Source organism: Notolabrus celidotus, chromosome 9 (genome assembly GCF_009762535.1).
Source record: "Notolabrus celidotus isolate fNotCel1 chromosome 9, fNotCel1.pri, whole genome shotgun sequence".
Lineage (NCBI taxonomy): Eukaryota > Metazoa > Chordata > Actinopteri > Labriformes > Labridae > Notolabrus > Notolabrus celidotus.
The window spans coordinates 27,854,481-27,882,474 of NC_048280.1; the positions used below are offsets into that span (position 1 = coordinate 27,854,481).

Genomic DNA, 27,994 nt, shown 5'->3' on the forward strand with positions numbered 1-27,994 from the left:
TTCAAAAGTAATAGCTTCAATATAGGATCACGGTAGAAAACAACACGGTCAATTTACTCTAAATAATCTTCATGTTTGGAATAATTTACATCAGGAAGAAGATATAGGTAGACATTGAAGTCAAACAGGCAAATATCCTGAGGTATCCTAAGTTGTATTCAGTATACCTTCTTGCAAGTTTGCTAGTTTTTAATCGTTGGATGGTCACCAACTTGACATAAAAACAAACCTCCAGATGGTCCGGTTCTTCACAATGGTTTGGTTTAGACGCCAAGATAAATTAAAATAATACATAGACAACCTACAACTACCCATAGTTAATGTTGTAAACAGTGTCATGTGTAAAATGTCAAGGTTTGAAGGTTTATTATAAAAAGTAGATGTGTTTGGGGCTTCCCTCAAACACCACCTTCCTGACCCGTATCCAGTAGAGATGATACAGGAGTCAAAATAGGAGCATCCTCTTTCTTTACTTCAAAACTCAACATTAATGCCAGAACAAGAAGTATTGCTGAATAATTGAGTTTGAGTAAAAGAGGTTTTGGAATGCAGTCGTTTTGGAGTGGTGTCTCCGTAGCTTAAACACTGCTTGGTTTTCAGTGCAGACAGATCTGTGTCTCTGTCCGAGTGTCTTTTAGGAGAGTGTCCAGGCTGAGAGAACAGGGAGCAGGAGCAAAGGACCTGAAGTTATGGTCAGTATCCCGCTGGATAGCCTCCTTTCCTGGGGTCGGACTCCGCACAGAGATGCTGTCCCTGACGCACCACCGCTTGGACCACAGAGTCTGGAATCCTTAGCAGCTGTGTGACATGGTTCTTCTGGACCAGACCCTCCAGGACACTCTGCCATGATAACATCAACACAGATGCACAAAGATGAAGGGGGTTAAGGTGTAACTACTGATAATTGCGAGACTTCTTTGAGGAGCATAACTTGGTTTTACATCAGTAAGCCCATGATGGAATGATTCATTACGCAACAACAGCATGTCTGATTATTTCTTAAATGCACTCTGCAATATGGAATTCATTCCTATACCTTCCTGGCACCCATCACTTTACAAAATCCAATTAAAAGTCTAGATGAATGAGCTACCAAATAAAATACCTGCTAACCCTTTATATATTAACCCTGCCTGTTTTAGGCACACCGACTACATGACTAAAATTTAATTAAATACAGATAAAGACATTCACAATGACCACAGAATGAGCACCTAGCGACCTCTGATTTCCCCATGTCAAAACAATGTGGGATTTAGAGAGGTATCTCAACTGTTTTGGATAGATTGTTTTTTAAATGTGGTGCTCATATTCAATCCCCCGTGAGGTAAGTTCTCAAAACTCATTGATCCCTTCAGCTTTCATCTCGTGCCATCACCGAGTCGAGTCACGTGTTGTACCGGCAAAACTAAACACATTCCCATCAGCCCTTGGCTGCATTCAGTCTCAGGAGCTAAAAAAAGACAAGTGTTAGTATGGTAGCTTTCCAAACTATGTAATTAGGGTACATTTAGATCAGCTTTACATGAACATGTTAGCATAGTGATGAGACAGCAACTTCTGTAGACTTCTTGTTGGTCTAGTTTGCATTTAATTTGCAATTCAAAAACATGACTGAATACTTTGATCATTCAGATAAGAGGTTGTTTGTTTTAAAGGTCATTTATTGTGTATTTAGGTACATGATGCAGTCCCAGAGACCAAAAAAATACTTCCAGTAATAACTGAATTTGAATTTCACCATTCAAAGCATTACCAGTTGATTTTAGCATCATTATGAGAGTGATGTTTTATGTCCCATCAAGAAATCTATCCAATCAATCCAATCCTAATTTTTGAGTTTTAAATTACGAAAGACTAAAATATCTTCAATTTGCAACTTCAAAAGTTGTTTCACATTATTAGTATAATATTATACATTGCATATGTTTCTTGTCACGTCTTCATGTGTCACCCACCTTTTCAAAGCCCTGCTCCACTACAGTCATGTTTGGGTTGAGCTGATTGTGAACTCGTGGCTCGGTCACAGCTTTCTTTAGGTCATAGTTAAAAAACAAAGAGTTCAGGATGACCTGGTTCAGACAGAAATGAAAAGAGGACAGACTTTGAAATGTTGGACTGTGCATGTGCAGTGTGGAGAAGCATGGGAATGAATCAGACTTACTAAGGCAGTGGCCGTGGTGATTTTAGTGCCCCCCGAGGCTCCCACGACCATTTTCACTCTGTTCTCTTTGTCAAAGATGATAGTGGGACACATGGAAGACAGCGGCCTCTTGCCTGCAACAGATAAACAGAATGAGGCTACGGCTGCTTAATGGAGAAATGTTTACTTTTGGACCCGTGGTTTGATGGCCCCCGGGCAGTAATTTAACAGCTAAAAAACACAGCCGCATTCATTTGACATTTATTTCAAATGACTGGAAACAAACCAAAGAGCAGCAGAGGGAAACAGTACGAGGCTTTAAGTCAGATTACTGCTTTAAAATAGAGGAGGATGGTGCTGTTTATGTTCACAGTTCCTGGCGTTGACAAATACAGGATCAATTATAAAGCAGCTGAAAACATCATCCTCTCTGCAGAAGGGGGGAAGTAACATCCGTTTTGTAACTTTGAAACCAAGGGGCATAATATAGAAGAACAATACCATCCATCAACACAGACATGTGTCCTAAAGTCACATCCTAAGCTGGGGGTCAGAGTACTACAAAGGTGATTATTCAGTTCAGACCTGGTTGAATGAAATTATTTGGTGAAGGAGGGATTCCAAACCCATTGGTCATGTGTGGGGAGCTGAAGTCGTCCATTTCATCGTTGAAAATGATCCCAGTGGATCGAGACATGACTTTGGAACCAAAACTGGAGAAATAAAACGGTTTCTTAATGATTTCTCAGCACAAAGTAACAGATGATAATCTGAGGAAAATATCAGGGCCCAGTTGTTCTTCTGTAATCTGATCAAATTAAAACAAATAAAGTGCACAAATCTTAAAGATGTGATGTTGAAAGATGAGGTAGACTTTAGGGTAAAATAATTCACAGAATAGCTGTTTTAATATCAAACGTAAATAAACTATGATGTAAAGCAGGGGTTCCCAAAGTGTGGGTCAGGACCCCCTGGGGGGTCGCTAGACACAAATGGGGGTTTATGAGATGTCTTCCAGAATGTTTTCTTTTAAAGTTATCTAATAATAGTATATTTTACCCATTATGAAAAAAAATCGACAAAAATAGTAGCTAACCTTGAAATAAAACCTTGAAAATATAAAGTGTAATGAGTTTTCTGCCTTTCTTTTTGCAAGATGACTCCTAAGTTTAGGGTTAGTGAACAGTTAAATATCAAAAGCATCTGCAGCAGTGGGTTAATTCATAACCGCACATGAAACACAGCCACATGCTCATATATGTAGGCTAATTTTCTGCAGACCAGCCAAATGAAGCCACAATAAATCACTTTGAGGGATAGTGTGGGTCGTTAGTCTTTGGCTCCTCTATTTTGGGTCGCAGGCTGAAAAGTTTGGGAACCCTTGACGTAAAGCAACCGTCAGGATCTTTTAGTTTGTGAATGTTTTGGGTCTCCCTGTGGACAAAATATGCAGTCACATTTAGAGCCCTGATGATCTGGATTTGGTAAACTTTTCAAGATTTCAAGATGAGTCTGATCCTCTCCATTTGTCTTTGAAAAACCAGGACAAAAGTGAGTTGGATTACCTGAACCTAGCTAGTAAAAGACTGGATTCCTAAATTCAGTCAGTCTTCTCTAGATTAACCCTTTTGAACAACTGGGCTTATTTGTAGTCAAATTTTCAAGCTGGACTTCTTACTATAGATTTATGGTGCTGGTGGCTGCCACAGCGCTTCCGTCCTCAGCTATGACCGACAGATGAGCCGTGCCGTGGTTGTCTGGGACAAAATAGTCAGGCTCATAGTAGCTGTCTGGGTGAGTGGTGTCATCTGTTATTTTGCTCCTTATGCCGTCAGCGAAGAAATCTGAGGTCATGTTGTGGATGAGCTGAGGAGAGCAAAACAAGTCAGTCACAGAGAGGAAGTGCTGACAGTTTGTTCTAAAAATCATAAATGGTAAATCAGATCAGAGCACCTGCTGACTTTTGTAGGAATATAAAAAAGACTTTTCTTAAAAACTGTGATTATAAATGCACATGCTGCCCTCATGAAAGAACACATTAGCTGAAATGAAACGGATGTACTAGTGAGTATAGAGAAGCCAGAAATGCTCCAAAAGGAAGGTGTGGGTGAGAATGATAGTAACAAGAATGCTTACATCAGTAATATTGAGATAACGTGGGTCGCCCAGTCTGCTCCTCTTGGCATAAGCAAAACGAAAAGCCTCCACAATACGATGGTACGTCAGAGTCTTTTGCTCTGCTGTTGAGACACTGGTGTCTGTGAAATTATATCCTGAAAACATCCACATGAAAACATGTCAGGGGGAAATATCAGGTCTTATCAGGTAATGAGTCTCTTAATCATTGTGCTCAAAGCCCACGTCAGTCAGTGGCAGGTCATTAAACTCCCTGTTCAAATAACAACATGACACCTTTCAGCAATATGAGCATGGGACCAGGTTCCTCCACATTCATATATGAACACATTAAATCTGATCCCTCATTGAAGTTAATGAAGCCACTTTTACTTGAGGCCTGGCTGAACAGTCTCTGCCTGAACAGATGGGGTGTTGGTGGTGAATTAAATTTGGCAGGAAGGACTGAGTCTCAGTTCTGTTTTCTGCAACCAAAACAGGCGGAAAACATTCCAGGGACGACCCGGGGAAACCTGACATATTTTCTCCTGCATGGCTGCACAGGAGCTTGGCCCGGCTACTCACCATCCACTATGTTGAGAATGAGCGCCAGCACAGGCCCACTGGAGGGGGCGTTTGGGACATGCATGGTGTATTCCCCAACGTTGAGCCTCAGAGGGTTTTCATTCAGCACAGGCTGGTACTCTGATAAATCATCCAGGGTGATGATGCCACCTGGAAGAAGCATGAAAGTATCACAGTCAATTCAAAATGAAGAATAATGCTTCAATTGATTAATTGATCTCAATGTGGCCTTTTCATAAAATCTTGTTTCTGAGTGTTATTTATTCATTTCATTCATTTTGATATTTCTGAAGAAAGAAATCATCACCAGACCTGCTGCCTGGATGTCCTCAACAATGCTCCGAGCCATTGATCCATTATAAAACACATCCGGACCCTCCTCTGCTATTCTTTGGTAAGTGTCGGCCAGCTTTGGAAATCGAACAATATCATTTTCCTTCAGGATGTTTTTTTCAGAATCACAAAACACTTCACTGGAAAATAAGAAAAGAAAAGAAAAAGATCAGCTTAATCATTTAAGTGTTTGTGGCTTTGAAAAGTTAAATCCACAACTGTATGTTGGGTCTAAGAGTGTCTGGCTGTTGTGCAGCCTTGTGGTAAAGTCTCCTTGTAACCCAGAGCCCGGTTCTTCAGAGGGTTTAATCTGGATCAGAATGACCCTGGATGATTTGGAAATGTGGGGTTCAATCATCCAGCTCTCGTTTGTCCCAGTTTTTAAAAACAAACTGGATATGATTAACCTTAAACAGACTTTTAGAGTTGCACAAATCCAGATTACACATGCTTTAAATAAGACTTCACACTACATACGTTGTCAATAAGGGGCGTCAAAATTTAAACTAACTGAAAGATCCTCAGAGTTGCTGTAAATTAAGTATTTGATATTTGATATGAACTGGTACTAGAAATATTTCAGAGGAACCAAAACCTTTATTGTGTATAGTATGGGAGGGAAAATTAAAAAAAGTATCTCAAGCATCAACATTGTTTTAAAAATGTTGTTTTGTTTGACCTTCTTAAGAAATGTATCACATTTTGTTCCTGTAGTCCAGCCTGAATTCAGCCATCAACTGGAATCAGGATCATTTAGATTTTTAATTTCAAAGTATCCCAATCCAGTGGAAAAGTTTTTAACAACACATATCAGAGGTTGTGTCTGGATAAAAAGCAAGATAGCTTATCTGATCTAATCTGATTTTGTAATCCTTTTTTTCTATTGAACAACCTTTTTTCAAGATTTGGTCCCATCTGTTAGCTTTGGTTGGATTTGAGTATGATAAACCGGATGAAAAGGCATAACAGAACATCTCCAGAAGTACATGAAATGACTTCAACCTCTTTATAGAATGGTGTCACTTCACATATTAAAGCTTTTTGACAAGGAAACAATGCCAATGCAGCATGCACAACAACACAGCTTTCTGAACATGAGATGAGAGCGTGAAACTGTCACAGCTTGGTTCAATTACATTCGATTAAAATGAGTATTTGTGTCAGTAAAGTGCATGATGTTAGTGATGATTTGTTTCTTACATGGTGTATCAAACACCCAAACTACCAACTCAGAATGTATCACACTAAAATACTTAATTTCTGAGGGATTTGTGTGTCCCCTGCTAAAAAGTATCATTCGTATTTCTTTTGTGTTCTTGGTCATTTCACATATTTCTGTGGGAACACATTGTATAGGTGGTGCCAGCTATATCACTGTATAAATAGTGTAATACTTTAGAGTACTATTACTATTAGCAATTATTGTTTTAGGCACAAAACTTGTGAAATCGCAATAACTCCACAAAAAGAGTGGTTGAACATTTTGTCATTACCGTTATTACCCCTTTATTTTACACACAGTGAAAGTAGTTCTTATTTTCTCGACTTCAGCCCTGCCTTAATTCCACAGGCCAAAACAATTTGAAGCCAGAGAAGGAAACACACATTTGCATATATGAACAGCTAAACATGGAAAAAAAACAGGAAGCAAGAAAACTTTTTTTGGACCATTAGTTGGGTAAGCAGTCTTCATTCCAGTAAAAAAGTGCTAGCTTGGAGTCAGCGTCCAGCTCTTGTATGCATCAAAGAGACAGTTTGCTTACTTTAGTTTACCTTGGCACTGTCCAATGTAAAGAGAAAGCTATCTGGCATTTTTAAAGTACACTAATGAAGAGGTTTGTGCAAAAACAGAAGTAATGAGGGAGGGCTGAGTAGGTAGGTGGTAGGTCAGTCTCGGAGCTATGAGAGCTGGCTGTTGCTTCATAACTTGCAATCTGACACGAGTCTCAATGTTCTTATCAAGCAAGAAATAGCATAAGACAATTATCTCACAAATCAAACTATTCCTTTTCAGATATCACCACAGTTTTTATTATATTCCCCTCATATTCAAGCAGTCATTGTAGCCAGTATTGTCCGTCTCACCACATGTTGGCGTCCTTCTGAATGGAATCTCTGCTCTTGAAGATGGCGTGAGCCAAAGCTTTTCCTATAGGGAAGCCATGACGAGCCAAGGCAATGCTGGGCTCAAACAGGTCCTTCCATGGCAGCCGGCCATGCCGCTTGTGTGCCATCTCATAACCGCGGATCTCCCCAGGAATGGCTATGGATAATCCACCTGTCATGTAGAAACAGCAGTGCCAGTTCATAAGCTCTTCTCAATCCTGCAGACTGTCAGACTGGAGGATCAGCATATTGAAAGACACCAAAACACTCTGAGACATCTATAGACACAATGTCATATACATAAAGATTTAATATTCTATGTTTAAGTAACCACTGTAAATCTTTCTCCAGCTCTGACACAACATTAGACTCCTGTAAAAGTAGCTTAAACATTTTAACAGAGCACAATAAAACCATACTTTATTGACTGAATCTATTTCCCCCCTGTGTCTGGGAAAAACTCCAGACACACCACCGCCTGCAGACAGTACCTGTACGAGAGAGCTTGGTGTTGTTGCCAAACATGTCTTCAGTGGCGTTCATGGGCGCTGTTTCCCTCGCATCAATAGTTTCCACCCTCCCTGATGAGCAGAAAATGAGGACAGATTCATGAATTTTTGCTCTGTTAACTTTGTTTGGAAGTTGTGACTAATGACGCACACTCACCTGTGGATGCGTTATAGATGACGAAGAAGAGGCCCCCACCGATGCCCATGCTGTGAGCGTTCAGGAGGCCGACACACAGCAAGGCAGCGATAGATGCATCCACAGCTGATCCCTTTTTCTTCAGAATGTCCCTAAAGTTACAAGAATACACTCAACAAAAACTGAAGATGCTATACTGCTACACGTCACATAAGGAAAAGTGATGTCTCCGTTGTCAGTCCTTTTACCTCCCCACTTCTGAACACTTCCCAGCATCAGCAGCCACAGCAGCCTTGGAGTAGAAGTGGTCCAAGGGCAGAGGTGTGTTGTTCTTCTCCAAGCCAATGAACACCCCGAGGAACAGGCTCACTGCAGCCACCACAAGGACCACCAGACCAGCAATCAGGGACTTCCCAACCATTTTCCTACCCGGGGAAACCAAGACAAGATCCTTCAGTCCAGAAACAAGTGTCATCTTCTCCAGACATCACCTGCCACATAGAGTGATTGCTAAACCTGTACTCCAATAATGTGTGGGAGGATTGGACACTTACCTTCGGTGCTTTGTTTTTAAAAAGTTAGACGGAAAATACTGGACAAAAAGAAGACAGGAGACAGTTGGTCATTCAGCGAGCTCTCAATGTGTGTCAGCCATAATGCAGAGGTGCTAAGTATGACCAGCTACTTTTCTTATAAAGCATGATGTGTCATGTTTGGTTTTCAGGTGTGACTACACTCAAGAGTCTGGATAATAAGCATGTGCTTTATTTGGACTTGTTTTTTCAAGTTACGGGCAGAAAAATAGGAACACAGAGAAAGACAGTAATATGGAGGAAGATGGGGGTTAGAGGGCAAAGGTCATGACAACTTTTCTTTGTAATAAACATGTTTGAGCTTTATAACACTGGCTTTGTAGGAAGATGTTTTTAATTAGGAAAGAAAGCTTCGTCAATTCATAACAAAAAACAGAGTTTGTTGTGGTTCAGTCGATCATTCTTTAAAACCGGACTTCACTTTTCCAAATGATGGATGCCTCTCTTTCCTCACTTTGCAGAGGAACTCACTATTTTTCTCTGTAACCTTGCATTTCACTCTGATATAAATCTGGCAGGCTTGCCAAAGTGAAGGTGAGAGTGATCTGTTTACAGATGCAGGCGGCATTCAGCCCTGAGTTGGGGCTGCGTGTGATTGGCTCCACCGGCAGCATTGCCATGCTCAGTAACCGTGTCAGACTCTATTTGGCTTATTCTGCAGGCATCCTCAGACCGATTGAGCTGCCTGAGCCTTCACCCAGCAGCACAGGTCCAAGCTGGCAGCGTCTGTGACGGGAGCCTCTCAACAACAAATACCCGTCAGTGGTACCTGAGCCAAACCAGAGTGCACGCCTGTTGTGGGCCGCACTGATAGAACACTGTCAAAGAAGCCTGCGGGCTGATGCTGCTTCTGCTCCTGCCACTGTGATTGTGTTTAAATCTAATCACCTCTATCCTGTTCTGGATCTTACAGGTTCAGAGCTGCCCAAGGAGGGGAGTTTATTTAATAGACAGAACTGATTTATAGAGGATGGGGACAACTACATCTGTTTGTGGCGGATCACAAAAGCCTTTCTTTCAGGCTTTGTGCACACGTCTCTGTCACTCTCAATAAGAGCAGTATGTTTAATGGAAAAATCAGCAGGAGCTTGTTCATATTTATTACCCACAGCTAGAGCCTTATAGGTTTCATCTTTTTTCTTCTTGGAGGAATATCCTCCCACACTCCAGCACTACGGGTTTCTTTCCGATTGTTTTCACACAATAAAGGGGAGGGCCTGTCTGCGCCTATACACTCAGCAGCAAATCAAATCACATGCTGCTGTAGTTCCTCAGCGACAGGTGAAGTACAGCCTGCAGGAACACTCACAGCAGAGAGACGGCCACATAACACACAGAGGTGATGTCATGTGTTTTTACGGGTGGTGGCAGACCCTTAATAACAGCAGCTTTGTTGTGTGCTGCAATTATAAGTTAAAAATACAATCATTTTACCTAACAGGTACATAAATGTGCTTACAGAGGCATGGATGAATTTGAAATCAAAAGATAGATATGTGTGCCCAGACTTTTGTGCTTGTGGCCTTCTAAAATGAAAGAGGTTGCACCTGCTTTAGAGCTATGATGAGGTCATTGTGAATTGTGGCAGTGTTTGTGGTAGGTTGTTTCTGACTATTTTTGGCAGTAAGCAGGCAAGAAAGGGAAAGGAAATGAGGGTAAGGAAAGAAACAAAGGTCCCTGAGCAGAATTGGATTGTTGGAACATGGTCAGTGCGTTGAGCTCTGAGCAGTGAGCACTAGTTGCATGAGTTTCTTTCTGCTCCCTGTCGCTTTGAATGAATTGGGCTTTTTGTAAGAATGTTTGTTGTATTTTCAGTATCTTATGCCCTATATCTGTGCTTCTAAACTGTCACGTCATTGGTTTTAGACCATCTTGCCTAATGACTTCAGTTGAAAATCAATTTCCTCTCTAATATTTCCACATAACACTTTTCCATTGTCACCTATTTCCTCATAAGAAAGAAAAAAAAGCAAAGCAACCAAAACAAGTCTTTATCAGAGCAATTTTAAGAAACACAAAGAGGTAACATTTTTAAGTTACTAAACTGTACTTGAGAAGAACATCTAATAAAAATCTATTTACTTTAGTAGAGCATTAAAGATTATGTCTGGATTCCTATCCTGTTCAAGTTTGTGTCTCATAAGAGACATATTGTTGTTTGAAACAGTCAGAATTTCAGCACCACCTCTTTTAAATCCCAGATCTCCAGTTTAAAAAGCCGGCCAAAGCTGAGATTACCATGATGACATCACAAGAGCTATTTTGTCCATCTGGAGTGATATATTCGTCAAAGTGCTATTTTTACAGACTGTTTCCAAAATTGTCAAAGAAAGATAACAACAGCAGGAAATCTTAGTGCACAATGTGCAATGAGTTATTTCATCAGCATTGCTTGGAGAGGGGAATCTCTGATGAAACAAATCAGTAGCATGAGGCTGATACTTTCAATTAAGAGCACCAGACAACCTCAATTACAACCTCCAAGAAAGTCTGCAACAGGCAGGTCCAGAGAGGATTCAGAACAGAGAGAGGGAATATTCATAGGAGAGCTACAACCACCCTGTAGCACTAAAATGAATCATACAATAAACATGGTCACAACAGAATCGAATACTTTAAAGTCACAGTGAGCAGAGCTGTAAATAATGGCTCTGTTTCTGTTTACAGTAATGTTCAGTTTCTTAGAATGCAGCTCTGGAGACGGTGTGAAATGTCTCAACTCAGAAATGTCATTTGTGCAGCTGGATGCACCCCTGGGTCCCCCATCAATAACAATTTAGGCCCCTTGGACAAAGATACTGATTCATGAGTCACACATACTGTGACATGGATGTTGTCCAGAGGATGACAATGATGTGGTGGAGTTGTGACAAACAGGATTTGACAGTTCATGCAGTGGCTTATGGAATGGAGACTGTCAAAGCAGAAAATCATATCTGTGTAGGACTAGTGGCAAAGCAGAAATATGGACAACTGGAGAAAGGTGTCAACTTTTGGTTTATCTTAAGGATGAATGTCAGATTGAAAATCAGATTTAAACATGAAAGGTATTTTATAGTAAATGTTGAATTGTTTAGGATTCAGCTTAGATTACTAAACAGTGAATTGGTTTAAAGCTTGCCTTACTATCGTACAAACACTGGCATCCTCTGTGTTGTTATTGTAGCTTGTCGCTGCACAGAGGAGGGGGTTTGAGCAGGGGTTGGAAGAGAGACGTGCAGCAGGCAGCAGGCGCAGTGATTGGTCAGACGCTCCACGCTGCACAAACCTAAACAGCAGCGTAAAGCAGACACGACCTGAGGATGAAGCTGCAGAAGCTGGAGCATCCTCTGCATCCATCCGAGACAGACGCACATAGCCCGAGGACAGGGAAATCATTGAAACAGCAACGTGTTCGGGTTGTGCATGAGAGCATGGTGATAAATTAGCCTGTGGAGCGATATTGTTGTGTTTCTGCAGCAGAGCCTCCGTCAGTCTGCTGCTGAGCGCCAGACAGCACGGCGCTGTTTTCAACCATCCACTGAGGAGGAGCATCTGCTGACAGGAAAAACCGGGACCGATCATGGGTTTGTCCTTTTGGTAACATTGTCTGAGCCTGTATCTGTTGACATAGAAAAATAATAACACCATGGGTTCCAGACTGAGCAGGCAGGGCAGTTTGGACAATGAGAATTTCGCCAAAAAGCGACGCAAGCTTCTGGAAAGCGGTGGAGAGAGCGACAGGGGCAGCCGGGGCGGCGGGGACTTTCTGTTTGCACTGATGCTCAAATCAGACAAACTGCCGGGGATGCTGCGGAGGACCAACCACAGCCCCTACATGAGGAGAGTGACGTGGATCAAAGAGATACAGAAGCTGCTCCGTGACCGCAGGATCGAGCAGGCGACCGACGTGCTCAAACTACTGAGGAAGGTGAGGAAATACTGCACAAAGCAAAGTCAGACATGTTTACATCCTTCTGCTGCTGCTGCTGCTGCTGCTGCTACGTTCATCCTGCCACATAGCATCCCAGAGCAACAGATGGAGAGCAAAGTGGCTGTGCATGCGTGTGTGATTACAGTTTGATGTGTTCTGCAATGCCACAGGTGCCTCCCTGACCTCTGACCCCAGCCCACATCACCCTTCTTTCCTCCCATCTTGAGGCGTTGCTGCATGCTTCCTCCAGAAGTTTTTATAGAAAGTAGGCCACAGGCAGACGGAGTACCTGTGACACATTGTGGCAGACTCAGCTCGTGACTCACTCTCACTGAGGGTGAACGTGTTTCGTGACACACAGTGACATGTGATTTGAAGCGTAGCCTGTGCTTTAAAAGAGAAAATAGTCCGTTTAATCACTGAATAATACCAAATTGAATTGTCTTTGAAGTGGAACAAAGGATGTTTCAAAGAACGCCACGTACAAATAGAGCCCCATCCGCCCCATCCTCGCTCCTACATCCTCTCTACGCATGTCCTTGTTTCCTCCTCTAGTCTCACCTCTCCTCAGGCTGTTCTCACACTGCCATTAGAGCGACCTGCCCCCTCCATCCCTCTCCATAACTAATGTCTCTCTCTCTCTCTCTCTCTCTCTCTCTCTCTCTCTCTCTCTCTCTCTCTCTCTCTCTCTCTCTCTCTGTTATGGCCTGAGTTCTAGCAGCAACAATGTAAGCCCCAGAGTCCTGTGTTCCACCGCACAAAATATTATTGTTCTGCGAAAGGTTTATTAACTCTCACAAAGAAAAAGAAGGTCACAGAAATGAAGATCCAGACCTTGGTATTAAAGGCTGCAGTGCTTTATCTGTAAAAGAAAATTAATCTCCCTCTGTTTTGATTGTGAATTCATCTTTTCTGTAATTTTCAAGAAAAAGTGTCAAACACATGTTGCTTCCAGCTTCCTAAAAGTAAAGACTTGCTGCTGTCCTCTGATCGTTATCACAGTAAATGAAGAGTGTTTGAATTTCGTGCATTTTTCCCAATCCCTTCATTCATCCTGTAAATAATCTGCAGATTTACCAAGAGAAAGACTCGTAGGTGCAGCCCTATTTCAAGATGCCATTTTCATGCCATGCTTGTCATTGCTGTTGTGTGAAGACCTCACAGTAAGAAATATTTCTATAGAATTTACAAAACAGGAAGCTCTAAGACCCACTGGTTTGTATTTAAAATGCAGATTCATCAAGCCCAAGACACAGTTGTTATTGTTTATGTTGCACTATATTTGGTGCAGGATTCACTTAACCGTGAGCTAGAGTAGGTGCTGTGGCCGTGACCTACATGTTACACAAAACCACTTTTCTCAGGAAGTGAAGCCGAATCTTAATCCCAGTTTTTTTCTGAAGCCTCCCTTCACCTGCAGCATTAAACACATGTTAGAAAATATGTAGGTGCATCAAAGACGTGACAGCAACTGTGGTGATCTCATTTGTTTGCTTGCCCTCAGGCCCTTCCTCTGTCTTTTAGCTGTCGGCCGATCCTGCATAAATTACTCTGAAGCCTCGACACAGGAGTGGGTGGAACATCCTTAATCAAGGAAAGGAGATAAACTGGCCAGCCTGGGCTCCATGACAGCCACATCACAGGGGACACGAGCTCGCTTCCTCTAAATGAGCTCCACTTTTTATTAAATAAGCCTTACTTTATCTTTGCTTGCAGATGTCTGCGAGATCCTGTTCTCTGAATATGAAAGGAGCTGCTGGTGGAGTTAATTGGTGTGTAACAGTGAGCTGTGCTCTAGATATGACAAAGATCTGAGCCTCTGCTGCAGATATGAGAAGGATATGTGGCTTCCTGCTGTGATTTTACGTGACAATTGATGGTGTCGTAGCTCAGAAGGGGGATATTTTTATACCTTGTTTGTCAGAAGGGCATAAGCAGCTTCTCCCCTGCGCCTTCGGTTCAGACTGTGTTTACTGTTGCCCTTGTTAAAAGGGGAATTGGTAATGTGGAGCTGCCAACCTCCCACTCAAACTGTCTATTTCAATCAATGCCGATTGTGTTGGAGAGAAAAAGGATGCGTGTGCGTCTGCATGTGCATCTACATGTGCGTCTGCATGTGCGTCTGCATCGTCTGCATGTGCATGCCAGTGTGTGTGTGTGCCTACCGTATGTATGTGTCTCTAAGGCTTTCTTCTCTCATTAAAGTTTCATGGGCTGCACAAGTGCTTGTCATCGGACTTTGCTCATTAGGACCTTCAGGATGGACGTGTTGATGTAGGCAGAACACACAGTTCAGTTCACACAGCTGCAGTGCTGCCTGCTGCTTGTCTCACCACGCTCAAAGGTCGTCTTAAAGCTCTGTTTTTTATTTACTTTGATTTTTTTTTGCTGCAGATCCTTTTGGATTTGTCATTTTCATGAGTAAGCTGCGACGACAGCTGTCAGTTCCAACCTCTCTGCGGATGTATTTATATGCTGCTCAAATTTTTAAATCATATTTATGTAAAATCTCTTATTTAAGAGTGGCACAGCTGTATTTTAAGAGAGGAAGGGGATTATACATCAAGGGAAATAGGCTTGTGCTCAGAAAATAACAGAGAGCTTGAGGATTTGGTGCATTTCTTAGATTTCCAGGTGGAGTTTGAAAGATCATTTTCAGCAAGCCAGTCTGATATCAAAGAAATGAAGCAACTTTTCCAATAACAAAAATGCTTGGTCATTGTTTCATATCAGATCAGATCAGATATGTGTCAGGACTTGTCGTATTGTGCTAGCAGTATTAGTCATGGCATGTTAGGATTAGCAGTGTGGCTGGGTACCATGAAGGTGTGATTATTCATGCCAAACCACAGCGCTCCCTGTGACTCCCCCTAGACCTTACTTTCCTACTGTAGATGAAACAGCTCCTGTCTTCTTTAATGAATATTTCAAACTAAACACATCTTTTATCTTTCCATCTCCAGTCACTTTGCCTTTTAACCATAAGATTCCTTTCCCATCACTTATGCATTTCCTCCTCTCAGCTTCAAAGTCACGCTGTTACATCCTTTATTGCAACCATCACAGGATGTTTTCACACTTTCACCTTGCTGTCATAATGTGATGCCTCTCCTCTGATCTGCTTTTGTAGGATCTCGGTTTGGAAGGCTCTTCGCTCAACGACATCTTATACAAAAACGCTGCCTTCCTCAACCTGGTGGACCCCATCTCCCACGAGCTGCTGCTCAGCCTTGCTCGAGAGATGCAGTGTCCAAAGAAGGTCAGCCTACTTCTAGTTGCTTCTATCAGCACTCACTGCACGTCCACAAAGAACGGGCCAAGCATTCACTGAAAAGTCATTGCCTCTGCCGGTTACCGTGAAGTCATGAGTTCTTGAGATCAATTTAACAGAGATGGTTTGAAGACACTTTGCAGATACATGTAACATGTGACCAGCTGAAAAAAGAACAGCTGTTTTTCAGCCATTTCATTCAATGCAGTTTGAATTTGTAGAATTGTTTTTTCTCAATCTTAGATCTTGTACCTGAAATCTGATGTTTCAGTATCTGCAAAATTACAAACCTTAACCTTCAAGGATGCTAGCAAGGTCACTCATTACCTAAAAGCAGGTTGTTTTTTTTGGCACAGAGAGAAATCTCAGAGTGTGAATGTTTAATCATTTTGATGTAGGCAGTGACCACCAGCAGCCACAACATGCTTAATTAACTGGAATCACCAGTGTTTACCAGTGGCTGTGTTGAATCTCCTCTCCTGTGTACTTCCTGTGTTTTCCCCATCGGTGCACACGGCTTGTGATTAGATTTTCTTGTTCCAGCAAGGCGGCTAAATTGTGTTTTGTTCAGGAATAGCTCAAGGCGTTACGTATAATAACAAACCTTTTCTTTTTTCTTCTGAAGCAGTTTGATAAGTTTTAGAAAATAGAGAAAACTTTGCAGGATTCAGATTCCAACGAATGTGAAGTAATAGAATGTAAAGATGTTTCCTCATGCACACACGAGCAGAAAATCTCATATTCAATGCTGCTGCTGCTTTCCTGTTTGTCTCTTTGTTCTCTGTGCAATTATGATCCCACTTTCTGCTCTGTTTTGCAGGATGCAGACACCATAAAGTCCTCTGATAAGATTTGCAGACAGCTCATCTACCACCTGACCCCACACTCAAAGTGGCTGAGGCAGAGCATGTCCAGACGGAAATCCCAGGCCTGGTAAGCCCTCCTGTCCAGACGTCCAGTCTGTAATAAATCTGCAGCTCGGCACAACAGAGAGCAGGGCTCGGCTCCATGTCGAGTTGGAGAGATTTTCATCTTTGTAGCTGACATTGAAGTAGGACAGAGCCGGCCACAGGCTGACCTGACGAGAGCACTATGGTTACCACAGCTGTCAATCATCTCTCTCTTTAAGCACTCAGGTCCGTGCAGGGAATGCGTTTTGCTTTTGGCCTTTCTCTCTTCAAAAGTGGCATAGAGGAAATTTGTTGGTCTATTTGCAGAAAGGAAGCTGAGAGGGTTGTGTTAAAATGTAATTATGCTCCTCTTTATAAAAGGTTGGATTGCTTTTGATGTGCAAGTGATAAATTGAGTATTAGCTTGTATACAAATAGGTTTATGTGTGCCTAGTTGTGTTTGGCTTTCCTATTCATGAACTGAAGCTGGCTAGCATAATTCCTATTCATGTTGCTGCGTAGTCTACAGTCGGCTTCATGCTGCAAATAATGCTTTCATTTTCTGTGGGTGGAAATAATCTCAGGATAGTTGAAAAGGAGACAATGAGAACACAGTGAGAGGAGACATTTTCATTACAAGTCAGTCTGAGGTATCAACACGCAGAATCAGAGGAAAGCAGAAACATATTCACAGTCATCTGGCAGAATCAGACACTCCTCAGCAGAGCTGCACAAGCACGGCTTTGTTGTGCACTTGGACTTAAAATTCAGACCAGAAGAGGAGAGACACAAGATTTAAGTGACTTTGACAGCATCTCTGAAATTCTGAAATTGTGCAGATACATACGATCGCTGAATTCTTAGCTGAAGGGCCTTTTTTTTTTTTTACTTAGTCATGTTGTTGGCTTCAAACCTGCAGAGAGAGACAGTCTGACACTGGCTGAGAAAGCAGGAGCAAGATGAATCATTCAAACAACAATCCACCCTGAAACAGAATATTAATACACGAGCTGCTGTGAGCCCTGACGGCTGCGCCTGCCGTTGTGTTCATGAACAAATAGCTGTCAAAGATAGAAGGAGGAGAGACAGGGCCAGTCTGCCCCTCACTGATGACAGGAAAATCACCTAACTTTATTTCTGGGCAGACTTGTTCTGTGAGTAATTTTATAAAATCAGCTTATATAAATTCTGACATTGATATTCCCTGGATGCACACCTCCAAAATAGTCTTTAAAAAACAGATCTGCACATGTTTAAGTTTTTATAGTGATCCTTTGGGGATGATAGCTTAACAGGTTGTGTTTTTAAAAAACTGTTCACATTTTAGGAGATATACTGAATGTTCTTTAGTGGAAATTTAGAGAAATAAACAACACTCTCATTCCACACTATAAATATGAGGCTAAATCCAACAGATGGTCAGCTCAGCGTACCATGGCATGGATATTGTAAATATGGGAAACCGATAGCTCCAAACCCTGTTAGAACAATATGATCAAACACTTTTAATGCAGATTTAAGATGAAAGTGTTCAAACGTAGGCCAAGTTTAATTTGGCGCTGGATTATACCTCCGCCTGTCTAACAGCAGTATGAAAAAAGTGCTGGTACCTCTGCAGGGTGTCTGGTGGGAACTTGACTAAAGATGTTTTCTGTTAGTCCAGGAATTATTTATTTAGTGAGCTTCTGAGTTTTATATAAAGTGGTATTCAGCTCCAAAATATAAACAAAGGCACATCAAAAGTCTTTGTATTATTTAATGATGACAAGGCAGTGGAAAAATAACTGAAACTTCTACCTGCAAAATAATGAATGTGGCTATGCACCGACACAAACCTCAAAGCCAAACACATCTACAGGTATGATTTGAAATAACTTCAAACCTATTTCAAACCTACCCTTTCTATCCAAAATCCTTGAAAAAACAGTTTCATTTCAGGTCCATACTCACTTGTCCGACAATAACCTTTAGGAACAGTTCCAGTCTGGTTCCCGCCCCCTCCACAGCACAGAAACAGCCCTGCTAAAAATCACAAACGACCTTGATCGCAGTGCAGCCTTTGACACTATTTCTCACAGTATCCTGCTCGACAGATTAAACTCAGTTGGAATCAGTGGCACACCCCTTCACTGGTTCACCTCTTAATTCTCTGGCCGCACTCAGTTCATTGAATTCAAATCCTTCAAATCCCAGTCATTTCGAGTCACTGCCGGTGTTCCCCAGGGTTCTGTCCTGGGGCCTGTCCTATTCATCATCTATCTTCTTCCTCTTGGCAATACTTTCCGTAAACTTAACATCAGTTTCCATTGCTATGCGGATGACACTCAGCTCTACCTGTCAACCAAACCAACCTCCTCCCTCCCACCCACTTCCCTCTCTGACTGTTATAATGAAATAAAATCCTGGTTCACCTTCAATTTCCTCAAATTAAACAATGATAAAACCAAGGTTCTCCTCATTGGCACCAAATCCACCATATCAAAGCTTGTTTTGAAGCCAATCGATGGCGGCAGCCATATTGGAAATGCGGAGCTCAACCAGGCATAGTGTGACCGGCAGATGAGAGGCCGAGTTTGAGCCTCCTAGCCAACAGCTATGTGTTCCCGTCTGGGGGCAAGTCAGTCATGTCCTTGGGTTTTAAGTAGAAGGTGCTGGAAAGTTTCTGAAGGGATTACTGGCCTTTGGTGGCCAAGCGTTCATAGTGACATCCCGTTTAATTCTCCAATGTTGGCTCTTCCTATCATTGTGAAGCAGAATTCACCAAGCATTGGATTGTTCACCCATTAATAGGGATCGTAGACTGGGATTAGACAGCAACGTTTAAGTTCTCCTAACTTAATTCTTGAAGGACTCAAAAAGATAATGGTTGTAAAGAGTCACATTTTACATTACTGAAAAAGTCAGTGTTTAACACAATTTTAATAGTTTTTTTTTTCATTTTTTTTTGTTGTTTTACGGTATTCTGCCCAGAAGATGGCGCTCAAAGAAGCAAGTGACCCTTTTGTCCCTTTTAGGTTTTAACATGCATTTAGAAAACTGTGGCATACGAATAAGTAGATAAATATGGTGGAGTCCTGTTTTGATTGAAAAGAGTTTTTAATTTAAGAACACAAAAAGTGGCCATTTGGGGGGTGTGGCGGGAGTCTCTGTGGATTGGTTGCAGGGAGTCCATCAACACAACTATTAACACTACTGTAGGATGTACTCAACTATCATAAGGGAATTTGACAGGATAGTGATAACAGATAATACTAAGAAAGAGTTACACATCTGCATAGAAACTGCACATTGCTGAACACAAATAAAGTCATCATGCAGGAACTCAGTTTAAACCTTTTTCTCTCTGAGAGCCCTTAAAAAAGAGTCTTATACCAGTGTGATTTATATTCCAGACTTAACTGTAATTCATTTAAGCTTTGTGACTGATAAGGCTAATAGCCAATCATAGTTAAGGATTTTGGAGTAGCATCAATAGTGGCCGGTTAGATTTCAAGGTGGACAAAGCCACCACTTTAGAACTACCTCTGCCTTTGAAGTTAGCTTTGCAGTTTTACAGTTTTTTATGGATTAAACTAACAAGTAACATTTACAATAGCACTGTAAAAAGTGTAGAGGTTCTGATAGCCAGGTTTTCTACTATGAAGAAAATCTGACAATCAGAACTACAGAACAGCTGTTTTCCTTTGATAAGCCTGCATGCCGATTTGAGCATTCTATCACCTGAAAATTGCTTCATACTCTATGCACAGACATGATAGAGGTATAACTATCTAATCTGACTCAGTTAAAATAATTAAGCATATCCCCCAACATGTAAAGCTATTCCTCTGTCAATTAAGGATTAAGATTTTCACATTACAAGAAAAACTCATCTTTTTGTTTAGCTGCAGGCAAACCGCCTTCATCTGCAAAAGTGCATCCTTCCCAAATTGTTCTGTACTCACACAAAACAAAAACAGATCTTTTTAATTCCACTGGATTGTTCATCCCTTCATTATCCAGTATTAACACAGCACACCAGCCACTCTTAATACTATACAGGCATGTCCGACTAAAATTCCTCAATGAATTAATGTCTGAATCTCACTAAGCTAGTTAATCTATCCAACTACTTTATTAGTGTTTTGCTAGAGGTGTTGTTTTTCACATTTCATAAAAGCATTTCTCAATCAGCTTGACAGAAAAAGTGACCCAGTCCTACTGCTGAGGATACCTAGGGGATTATTTCATGTCAGTGTATGAACTGTCAACACCTATGTGACCTTTCTTCTCCTTAGTTTTCACACCCCTATGTTCCTGATCCAGCAGCTTAATTTGACCTCATAATTACCTTGTTCTTTTGTCACCTGAAAACCCAGAACAAAAAAAAACAAGTTTCCACATAACTTATCTTCATTAACCACGGGGTAAAATTGAGTTTTTCTGCTGTTCTTAAATTCACGGCTTAACATCATAATGTGCTTCTTAGCATGAAATCACATTAAAGCTTCCTCTGGGGTCCATCACTCATTTTACTGATTGCTCCAGTCCACTCCAGGACAATCAAGGATAAGAGAAAGTTCTCCAAAAAGTTCAGGACATTTATTTTTGACTAAAACACCCAGCACACAAAAAGATATGGTGGTGATATAATTTCATCAACTACGAAGTATGAGATCCCGCTCCAGAGGACAAACAGCAGTGTGCGTGTGTGTATGTGTGCGCGTGTGATGCTTTCCCAACTATCACAAATATAGTAATAAAGCAGAGTGAATTGAAAATAGAAGTGAAATGTCAGGAGACAGATGAGATTAGATGTCACATCTCGTGTCTCTCCTGTGCAGTTTGGCTTCAGCCATGAGAGGGCCGAAATGAATAATAGAGCAAAGCTTCAGCGTCAATGACTCTGCAAAAATCTAAAGCGTGTGAGCATTGCAATAACAGCCCAGGGGAGAGCAATGAGCAAATGGACTCTGGGTAAAATTTAGTTAATGCTCAAATAAAATGGGATTTTTATGACAGCTGTTATTATCCATGTACTTGTCCTGAAAAAAAAAAAACATTACTTTCCCTCTTTTGAAACAGCATTTTCCTCATTTAGTATCAATTAAATATGAATATTAATGGTTATATATCACAGGAGTTATTTTAATAACAGTAGCTGAATAAATTAGCTTAAATCACAGACAGAGACAGATGAGCCATGCATGGGGACAAAGGATAAACCCTGATGTACTTGTGTTTATTTGGTAATAAGGCTTCATTAAACAACTTAAATTGAACTGATTTCTTAATTATATAGTGCATTAATGACATTGCTTGATTTTGAATGTAGTGCATCAACTATTGCATTAATTCTGTTACAGTCTGTGTTTTATTTGGTTTCACTTCAACAGTTAGTGTTGTGCCAGGAGGGATCATTTTGCTCTTTCCTTGCTCTACAGAAATCAGTCAAGCAGCATATTGGAGGTACCTGTGTAACTGTTGTATGCGTCTGCTATTTGTGTCTATTGTAAAATTTAACTCTATAACTGTGCTGCTGCCTATCTTGGCCAGGACTCTCTTGGAAAAGAGATTTTTAATCTCAATGAGCATTTCCTGGTTAAATAAAGGTTATGATAATATTGGACGATCTATATTAAAGGGCGCCACCCTCAAATGAATGTCCTTTTTAGGCCTTATTTAATTGCTTACCTTTAAACTTGCTTAGTCATTTCAGCTGAACCTTGTTGTCAGTGTTCTTGTGGATGTAACGAAAAAAAAAGAAGACATCTGAAGTTATCAGTGACACCCTTGTTCTCTGGTATCGGTTTAATCTGGAGGAAGGATAAAAGAGGCTCTCTGAGAGGACACCTCAGACATCAATTTTTTGTGCTGCCTGAGCTATAAAGGATGAGACTGTCTGAAAGGAAAGACAAAGAAGTGGTTGTGTGATCAAAACCTATTCACATCTGCAGGGGAGTCTCTGCAAGACTGCAGCCATTAGGACTTTTGTGCCTCTGGAGAAGATGAGACTTTTGGCATATGAAAGACTGAGAGGGACAGAAAATAGAAAGAATACTTTGATAAAAAGACACGGTGGCCTTAACATTGTCTTTATGGCACAGATTTTGTGTTCAACAGCCGATTAAATCTCCTTTCAGCCTGGCTTCAAGAGTAGGTTTTTAACTCGTCATACTTTTTTTTTTTTTTTTGCTTGCACAGTAATAATAGCACTCTTATGTATAAAGTTTGTGCTCCTCAACCCATCACCTGCCTCTAAAATAAAGCCGTTAAGTGCTGCTCAGGGGTCATCCGCTCTCAACACGACCAAAAAACACTTTCAAGCATCAGCAGCGACAGGTTCTGCAGTGGATGTCACAGTAAGTCACTGTGAGCCAGAGGATGCTATAATTCACTCTGACACTGAATCAGCGCTACAGGCCACTTCAGCAACAGCTCAAGTAAAACACACCGCAACCTCAAGGGGGGTTTGCACACCGATAAATAAGACGGACTGGGAACAAAAGGGCAAAGTGTATAAATAATGCATCAATATTTTTGTATGCAATGTAAAGCAACAGCTTGTGTTTCAGAAAAGTATTGCATCTGACTCTCCCTTGCATGCAAAATATCCTGGGAGGCTTTTTCTTTTCAAAGGCACAGAGTAAGGTAGATATGAATTACACATTAAAACAGCTACCTTTAAGAAAAAAACTTCATAATCATCTCATTATACTTAAAAAAAATCAAAGCCCCCAGGTAAAACCTGAAAGAAGCACCTCGGGCCTTGAAATACTAGCCGGTAAATAAATAAACAATAGATCATATTTTTTAATACAAGTTAAAAAAAAAAACATGTCTAGCTAACTATGAACTCCTGACGCTCACATTAAGAAATCATGGAGTTCATATGAGTTAAAGGCACTGTGAGGAGTTTTTAACTCATTTTGAAATAGCCTCACTCATATTCTGATGCAACTTCATGACCTACATAGGAAATTGAGATTACTAGAGACATGACTGGTTATTTTTTCCCACTGAATTTTATGTGCAGGTTGGATTTTCTGCCAAAAAACTCACCTAGAAGCATCTGTTTTAGAAGGCCGATGGGAAAGTTTGGTAATGAGAAGTCGAGTAGGAGGAGTTTTTTGTCTTGAGATGATTTTCTCTTTACATAATGTTTTGTTCTCATGATTGATATTAGAGCGGGATGAGCAAACAGACACATTTTCTGTTGACGTGTTGTTTTAGACTGAGAGACTCTACAACCAGGGCTTTTCCAGGTAAAAGAGAAAAATGAACAGGATTTCCCATTTATGCTGTGTGGGAATGCTTCACTGCTCTTTGAGGACAAAAGACATATACACATCACACTGCTTATACATTCATTTGATATTTGTTCGGATACTGGTGCACACGTTCTGACATCAGGGCTGTGACGGGTAACGTTCAACTGGTACGTCTGGTCACCTTTTGTAAGCTAACAAAAAGTAATAAATCAGAGTTTACAAATTTAGTTACACTAAGACAGACAGACATTAACTTTACACAGAGAGTAAACACAACAGGTTTCCTCCAAAGTGTGACCAGAATCAACACAACATGAAATTTCATGAAATTCTGATGGGGCTCTAATGTCAATTACAAGTTATTTCATATGATAATAACAAAAGCAAACCACATTAGTTGTCTCCATTTACAATGAAAATGGAACTACACATCTGTATGAAAGTTCAAAAGCTGTATTAATAAAGAAATATCAAGCTGTTTTCACTAAACCTGGGGAGAGGGGAGCCTTCCTCATGTTGCTGCATGATCACCCAATCAGCTGAAACAATGCTCAGTTAGATGCTACTCACAGTCTGACTCCTGTTTACTCCTGAATGCACTCACATTTTCTCAGTTTCTTAAATTTGACTCAAACACATCTGTGCATTCATCAAGCAGCATGTGATGAATGTTTTTTGGTTCTGTGCACCGTTCTCTTCTTCTAAAAACAGCAGTTGCAACATTATATTTAAAAACTCATGAGTCATGGCGATGTGATCATTTATTAATGGTGAGCAGCAGGCGTTCATACACCATCATTATCACTTCATGAATAGTCATACATAAGTTTAGCATTACTTGAGCTTCTGTGCCTTTATTATTACTGACTGTTGTGGACTGTCTTACAGGTGAGAGATTATCTCGACCAGTAAAGTAGTGTGGTTCATAGGAAGGTTGCGACAAAGTTAAAAACATGTCCTGAACAATGATAGGAAAATGAAAAGTGAACATTAAACCTTACTTTTTACCAAATTTCCCACAAACTGCTCATTGGGGTTTTTGTAACAACTTGCTAACTTTAAATGAACCATGACAGAAAGCATGACTTCTTTTAGTAGCAGAGCATTCCTGAAAGATTAATCTCTTCCTTTCCTGCCCTAGAAATATAGTTGCCAAGTCTTTTCTTTTATTTAAGTTTAATCTTTCTCTAAAAACCCATCATAGATTATCTTTTAAGCACTAAAACATTCTGGGCCTGTGCTGTAAGGAGCTCTGTGCTGCTGGCCGTCAAGCCGTAAGCTCAAGCTGCTGGCTCGTTTCGGATGTTTTGGCTCTTCTGTTTGCACGAGTAAAGCCCCATGCTGGAGTCTGTGTCAGCCTTCCATTTCGTGCAGGCCCAGTCACCCAATGCTTTGTACATACTAAAAAACACGCTGATGAAAATTGACCCAGCACTGGTCGATGAAGCTCAATTGTAATGGGTTTCATTGGCCCAGTACCAACAGGGCTGTTTGACTCAGAGAATAGATAGTTGGTCGTGTTGGTCAGATCCATTTGGCAAACAGTAATTTAAAAAAAACATCAACACCAGTGTTAACCCATGCACAGTCAAGTTATAGTATGTAAAAGATGTGGAACACAACATATAAACATTGCCTTGATGTAAACTTTAGAGATCCCTTTCAATCTCCAGATTAAACCTGGACTGATATGTTTATTTTCATGTCATCCAAGTAAAACTAATCTCTCTCTTTTCATTCTCTACCTCAGTCTCAAGAAGACCCTTCAGAAAAAGCTCTCAAATGACTCAGTTGACCTATCTGGCATCCCCCTGTCCACCCGTGATGTACGTCAGGTCGCCTTCTACCTCCAGAACAACAGAGACAGCGTGGTGGCTGTGGACATCAGCTTCACTGAGCTCCATGACGAGAACCTGAGGATTCTCCTGCCCTTACTCGCCTCACTGCCCAAACTAAGCACCCTGGCTTTAAACGGAAATCGCCTCACCCTCGGTATCATCAAAGACCTCACTGAGATGCTCAAAGACCCCAAGATGTTCTCCAACCTGGCCTGGATCGACCTGGGCAACAACGTGGATATCTTCACCATGCCTCAGCCGCTTCTAGTAGCGTTACGCCGTCGCTGCAGCCTGAAGAGCAGCTTACCAACAATCTACGAGTACACTGAGGGTCAACCCTACTGCTACCACCTGGAGACTTCTATTGAGGAGCCCAGCCACTATGAGGAAGAAGAGGAGGAAGAGGCAGAGGAGGAGGAGGACGACGACATGGGGAACAGATTCGACCTGGAGCCATGGTCTTTAGAGGAGAAGCAGCTCTCCAAAGACTTCACCCTTCACTACTGTGAGAGGTGATGGGGTATGGTCTCATACAGGCTCTTCACACTGTGGTTGAAACGTTGTACCACCGCAGTCTGATACTTCCTTTGCCCTTTTGCCCTCACACCACGAGCCAGGTCAACCTTTGAGGCATGAGGGAGACCAATGCCCACATTGTGAACTTCTCACCACAGCTACCAAGCTATTCCTAACCATCTCCGAGTTAACCCACACCAGAAGACAGTAAAGTGATGACGGTGGACTTACCGTGTTGGTGGATGGTGCTCTTGGGAACAAGATGCGGTTTCATTGGAGGGGGTCCGGAAGAGTTAAAAAACCGGTACTCTCTCTCTCTCTCTCTCTCTCTCTCTCTCTCTCTCTCTCTCTCTCTCTCTCTCTCTCTCTCTCTCTCTCTCTCTCTCTCTCTCTCTTCCCCTCTGTCTTTCTGTCCCTCTCTTTCTAAAATGGCAGCTGAAGAGCCAATCCAAAGGAGATTTAGATCAGTTGGTTGGATGGAGGAGAGACATCCCGGCGGTGGCTAAAGTGAGACTGGAGTTAGTTTGGAAACAGAGGGTCCCTGTGGGTTCTCTACCAGGACTGAGACTATCTCTGGCAGGCAGGGCCTAGCTCCACATTGTGTGTTCTCTGTTAATCTCTCAACAAAAGCTATGACACAAGTTCAACAGACTATACAGCCGTCGACCCGTCACGTGACGCCGGCAAAACTGCTAGGTCAAGACTTTTTGCGTTTTCCCCCCCTTTCCAAATGTCCACTTGTGAATACCCACGCTGCGCCTGTGTAGATGTAAATGAGGACAAAAAACATGGCTCTGTTGTGTTTCCACAGGCTATTTTTGTGCACTTTAGGTGAACAAAGCAATCTTAGAAGACAACAGGTAGGACTCTACAATGGATAGATTTTTTTTTTGTACTTGCTAAAAGCTGATATCCACCTCTTTGTAATTATTGAGCTGTTGTAATCCTCACATTTAGTGTTTCAGTTTATTAATGACACTTTAGCCAACTGTTTTTATGGATCACCTTGTATGAGCACTTCCCAAACTGGCCACCCTACTGCCGTCTGTCTCTATAATATGTTGTCTTTTCCATTTATTGATGTACTTCAGTGACCCTGTGTTAGCAATGAGACAGCTATGACTGTTATCTATTTGTCAAAGTCCGTCTACGGTAGCACATAATGATTAAGTTAGACTGACTGAAACAATGCAGAGCACTTTAAAGGGACAATTTCTTTCATATTTGAGTTTCCTAATAGCATATACTCTGTGTACATTGTTATTTACAGCAGATATTTATGAAGCTGAAGCTGAATGCATACCTCTTTATGGTAAAAGATGACCAAATGGCTTATGATTGTTAGAAGGCTCATTGAAAGCAACATACCTGCACCACCAGATATATAATAAATGTTTAAATGTGTGTTTTATGTGTTTGTACCAGATAAGTGTCTGCTTACTGCTGTAATTATTTGTGTTATTGTTTTGGTGTTTTGTCTTTTGTCAAATAATTATGATAATGACTCTAATAACTATGAAACTGAGCACAGTGACCTCCTGCTGATTGGTAAACAAAAAAGGCTAGTAGGATTACACAACAAATCAGAAAATAGAGCAGTACATTTATTCAGTTTGGACACACTTTGTGTTGAATGTTTAAGTTCAGTGATGGAGACAACTGTCCATTTGGTTCGTAGTTTGTTTTTGTGTCTCAACGTCAAACTCTTCCTTGTAGCCTGTGTGTACTTGTCTCATGCCAGACACTGACTGCCAATAAAAGAACCAAACTGAGAATTATTCTCTGGATATGTTTTA

At 41.2% G+C, this 27,994-nt stretch overlaps 2 protein-coding genes across 2 annotated transcripts; one reads left to right on the plus strand and one right to left on the minus strand.

The window, feature by feature from the left end:
* Positions 1 to 451: 451 nt before the first annotated feature.
* On the minus strand, positions 452 to 11,465 carry ggt1a (gamma-glutamyltransferase 1a). Its single transcript, XM_034691304.1, has 14 exons — positions 11,341 to 11,465; positions 8,482 to 8,519; positions 8,176 to 8,352; positions 7,949 to 8,079; positions 7,774 to 7,863; positions 7,262 to 7,454; positions 5,156 to 5,316; positions 4,844 to 4,993; positions 4,280 to 4,416; positions 3,822 to 4,009; positions 2,729 to 2,856; positions 2,165 to 2,277; positions 1,959 to 2,072; positions 452 to 840 (listed from the first exon to the last, which is right to left on the minus strand). Exons 1-14 carry the CDS (start codon positions 11,452 to 11,454, stop codon positions 694 to 696), a joined length of 1,881 nt encoding a protein of 626 aa, XP_034547195.1. The 5' UTR covers positions 11,455 to 11,465; the 3' UTR covers positions 452 to 693.
* Positions 11,466 to 11,663: 198 nt separating this feature from the next.
* On the plus strand, positions 11,664 to 27,973 carry lrrc75ba (leucine rich repeat containing 75Ba). The gene is made up of 4 exons (XM_034691306.1): positions 11,664 to 12,430; positions 15,564 to 15,692; positions 16,525 to 16,637; positions 25,595 to 27,973. The coding sequence occupies exons 1-4, from the start codon at positions 12,149 to 12,151 to the stop codon at positions 26,196 to 26,198; spliced, it is 1,128 nt and encodes a 375-aa protein (XP_034547197.1). The 5' UTR covers positions 11,664 to 12,148; the 3' UTR covers positions 26,199 to 27,973.
* The last annotated feature ends 21 nt before the right edge of the window (positions 27,974 to 27,994 follow it).

Excerpts from the sequence above, each read along its gene's own strand:
- lrrc75ba (XM_034691306.1), top strand. The coding sequence starts at position 12,149 with ATGGGTTCCAGACTGAGCAGGCAGGGCAGTTTGGACAATGAGAATTTC. Across the intron at positions 12,431-15,563 it reads TGCTCAAACTACTGAGGAAG|GATCTCGGTTTGGAAGGCTC; the intron begins GTGAGGAAATAC and ends CTGCTTTTGTAG. Across the intron at positions 16,638-25,594 it reads AGACGGAAATCCCAGGCCTG|TCTCAAGAAGACCCTTCAGA; the intron begins GTAAGCCCTCCT and ends TCTCTACCTCAG.
- ggt1a (XM_034691304.1), bottom strand. The coding sequence starts at position 11,454 with ATGATTTTCTGCTTTGACAGTCTCCATTCCATAAGCCACTGCATGAAC. Across the intron at positions 4,417-4,843 it reads CATTCTCAACATAGTGGATG|GATATAATTTCACAGACACC; the intron begins GTGAGTAGCCGG and ends GGATGTTTTCAG. Across the intron at positions 2,073-2,164 it reads TCACCACGGCCACTGCCTTA|GTCATCCTGAACTCTTTGTT; the intron begins GTAAGTCTGATT and ends TGTCTGAACCAG.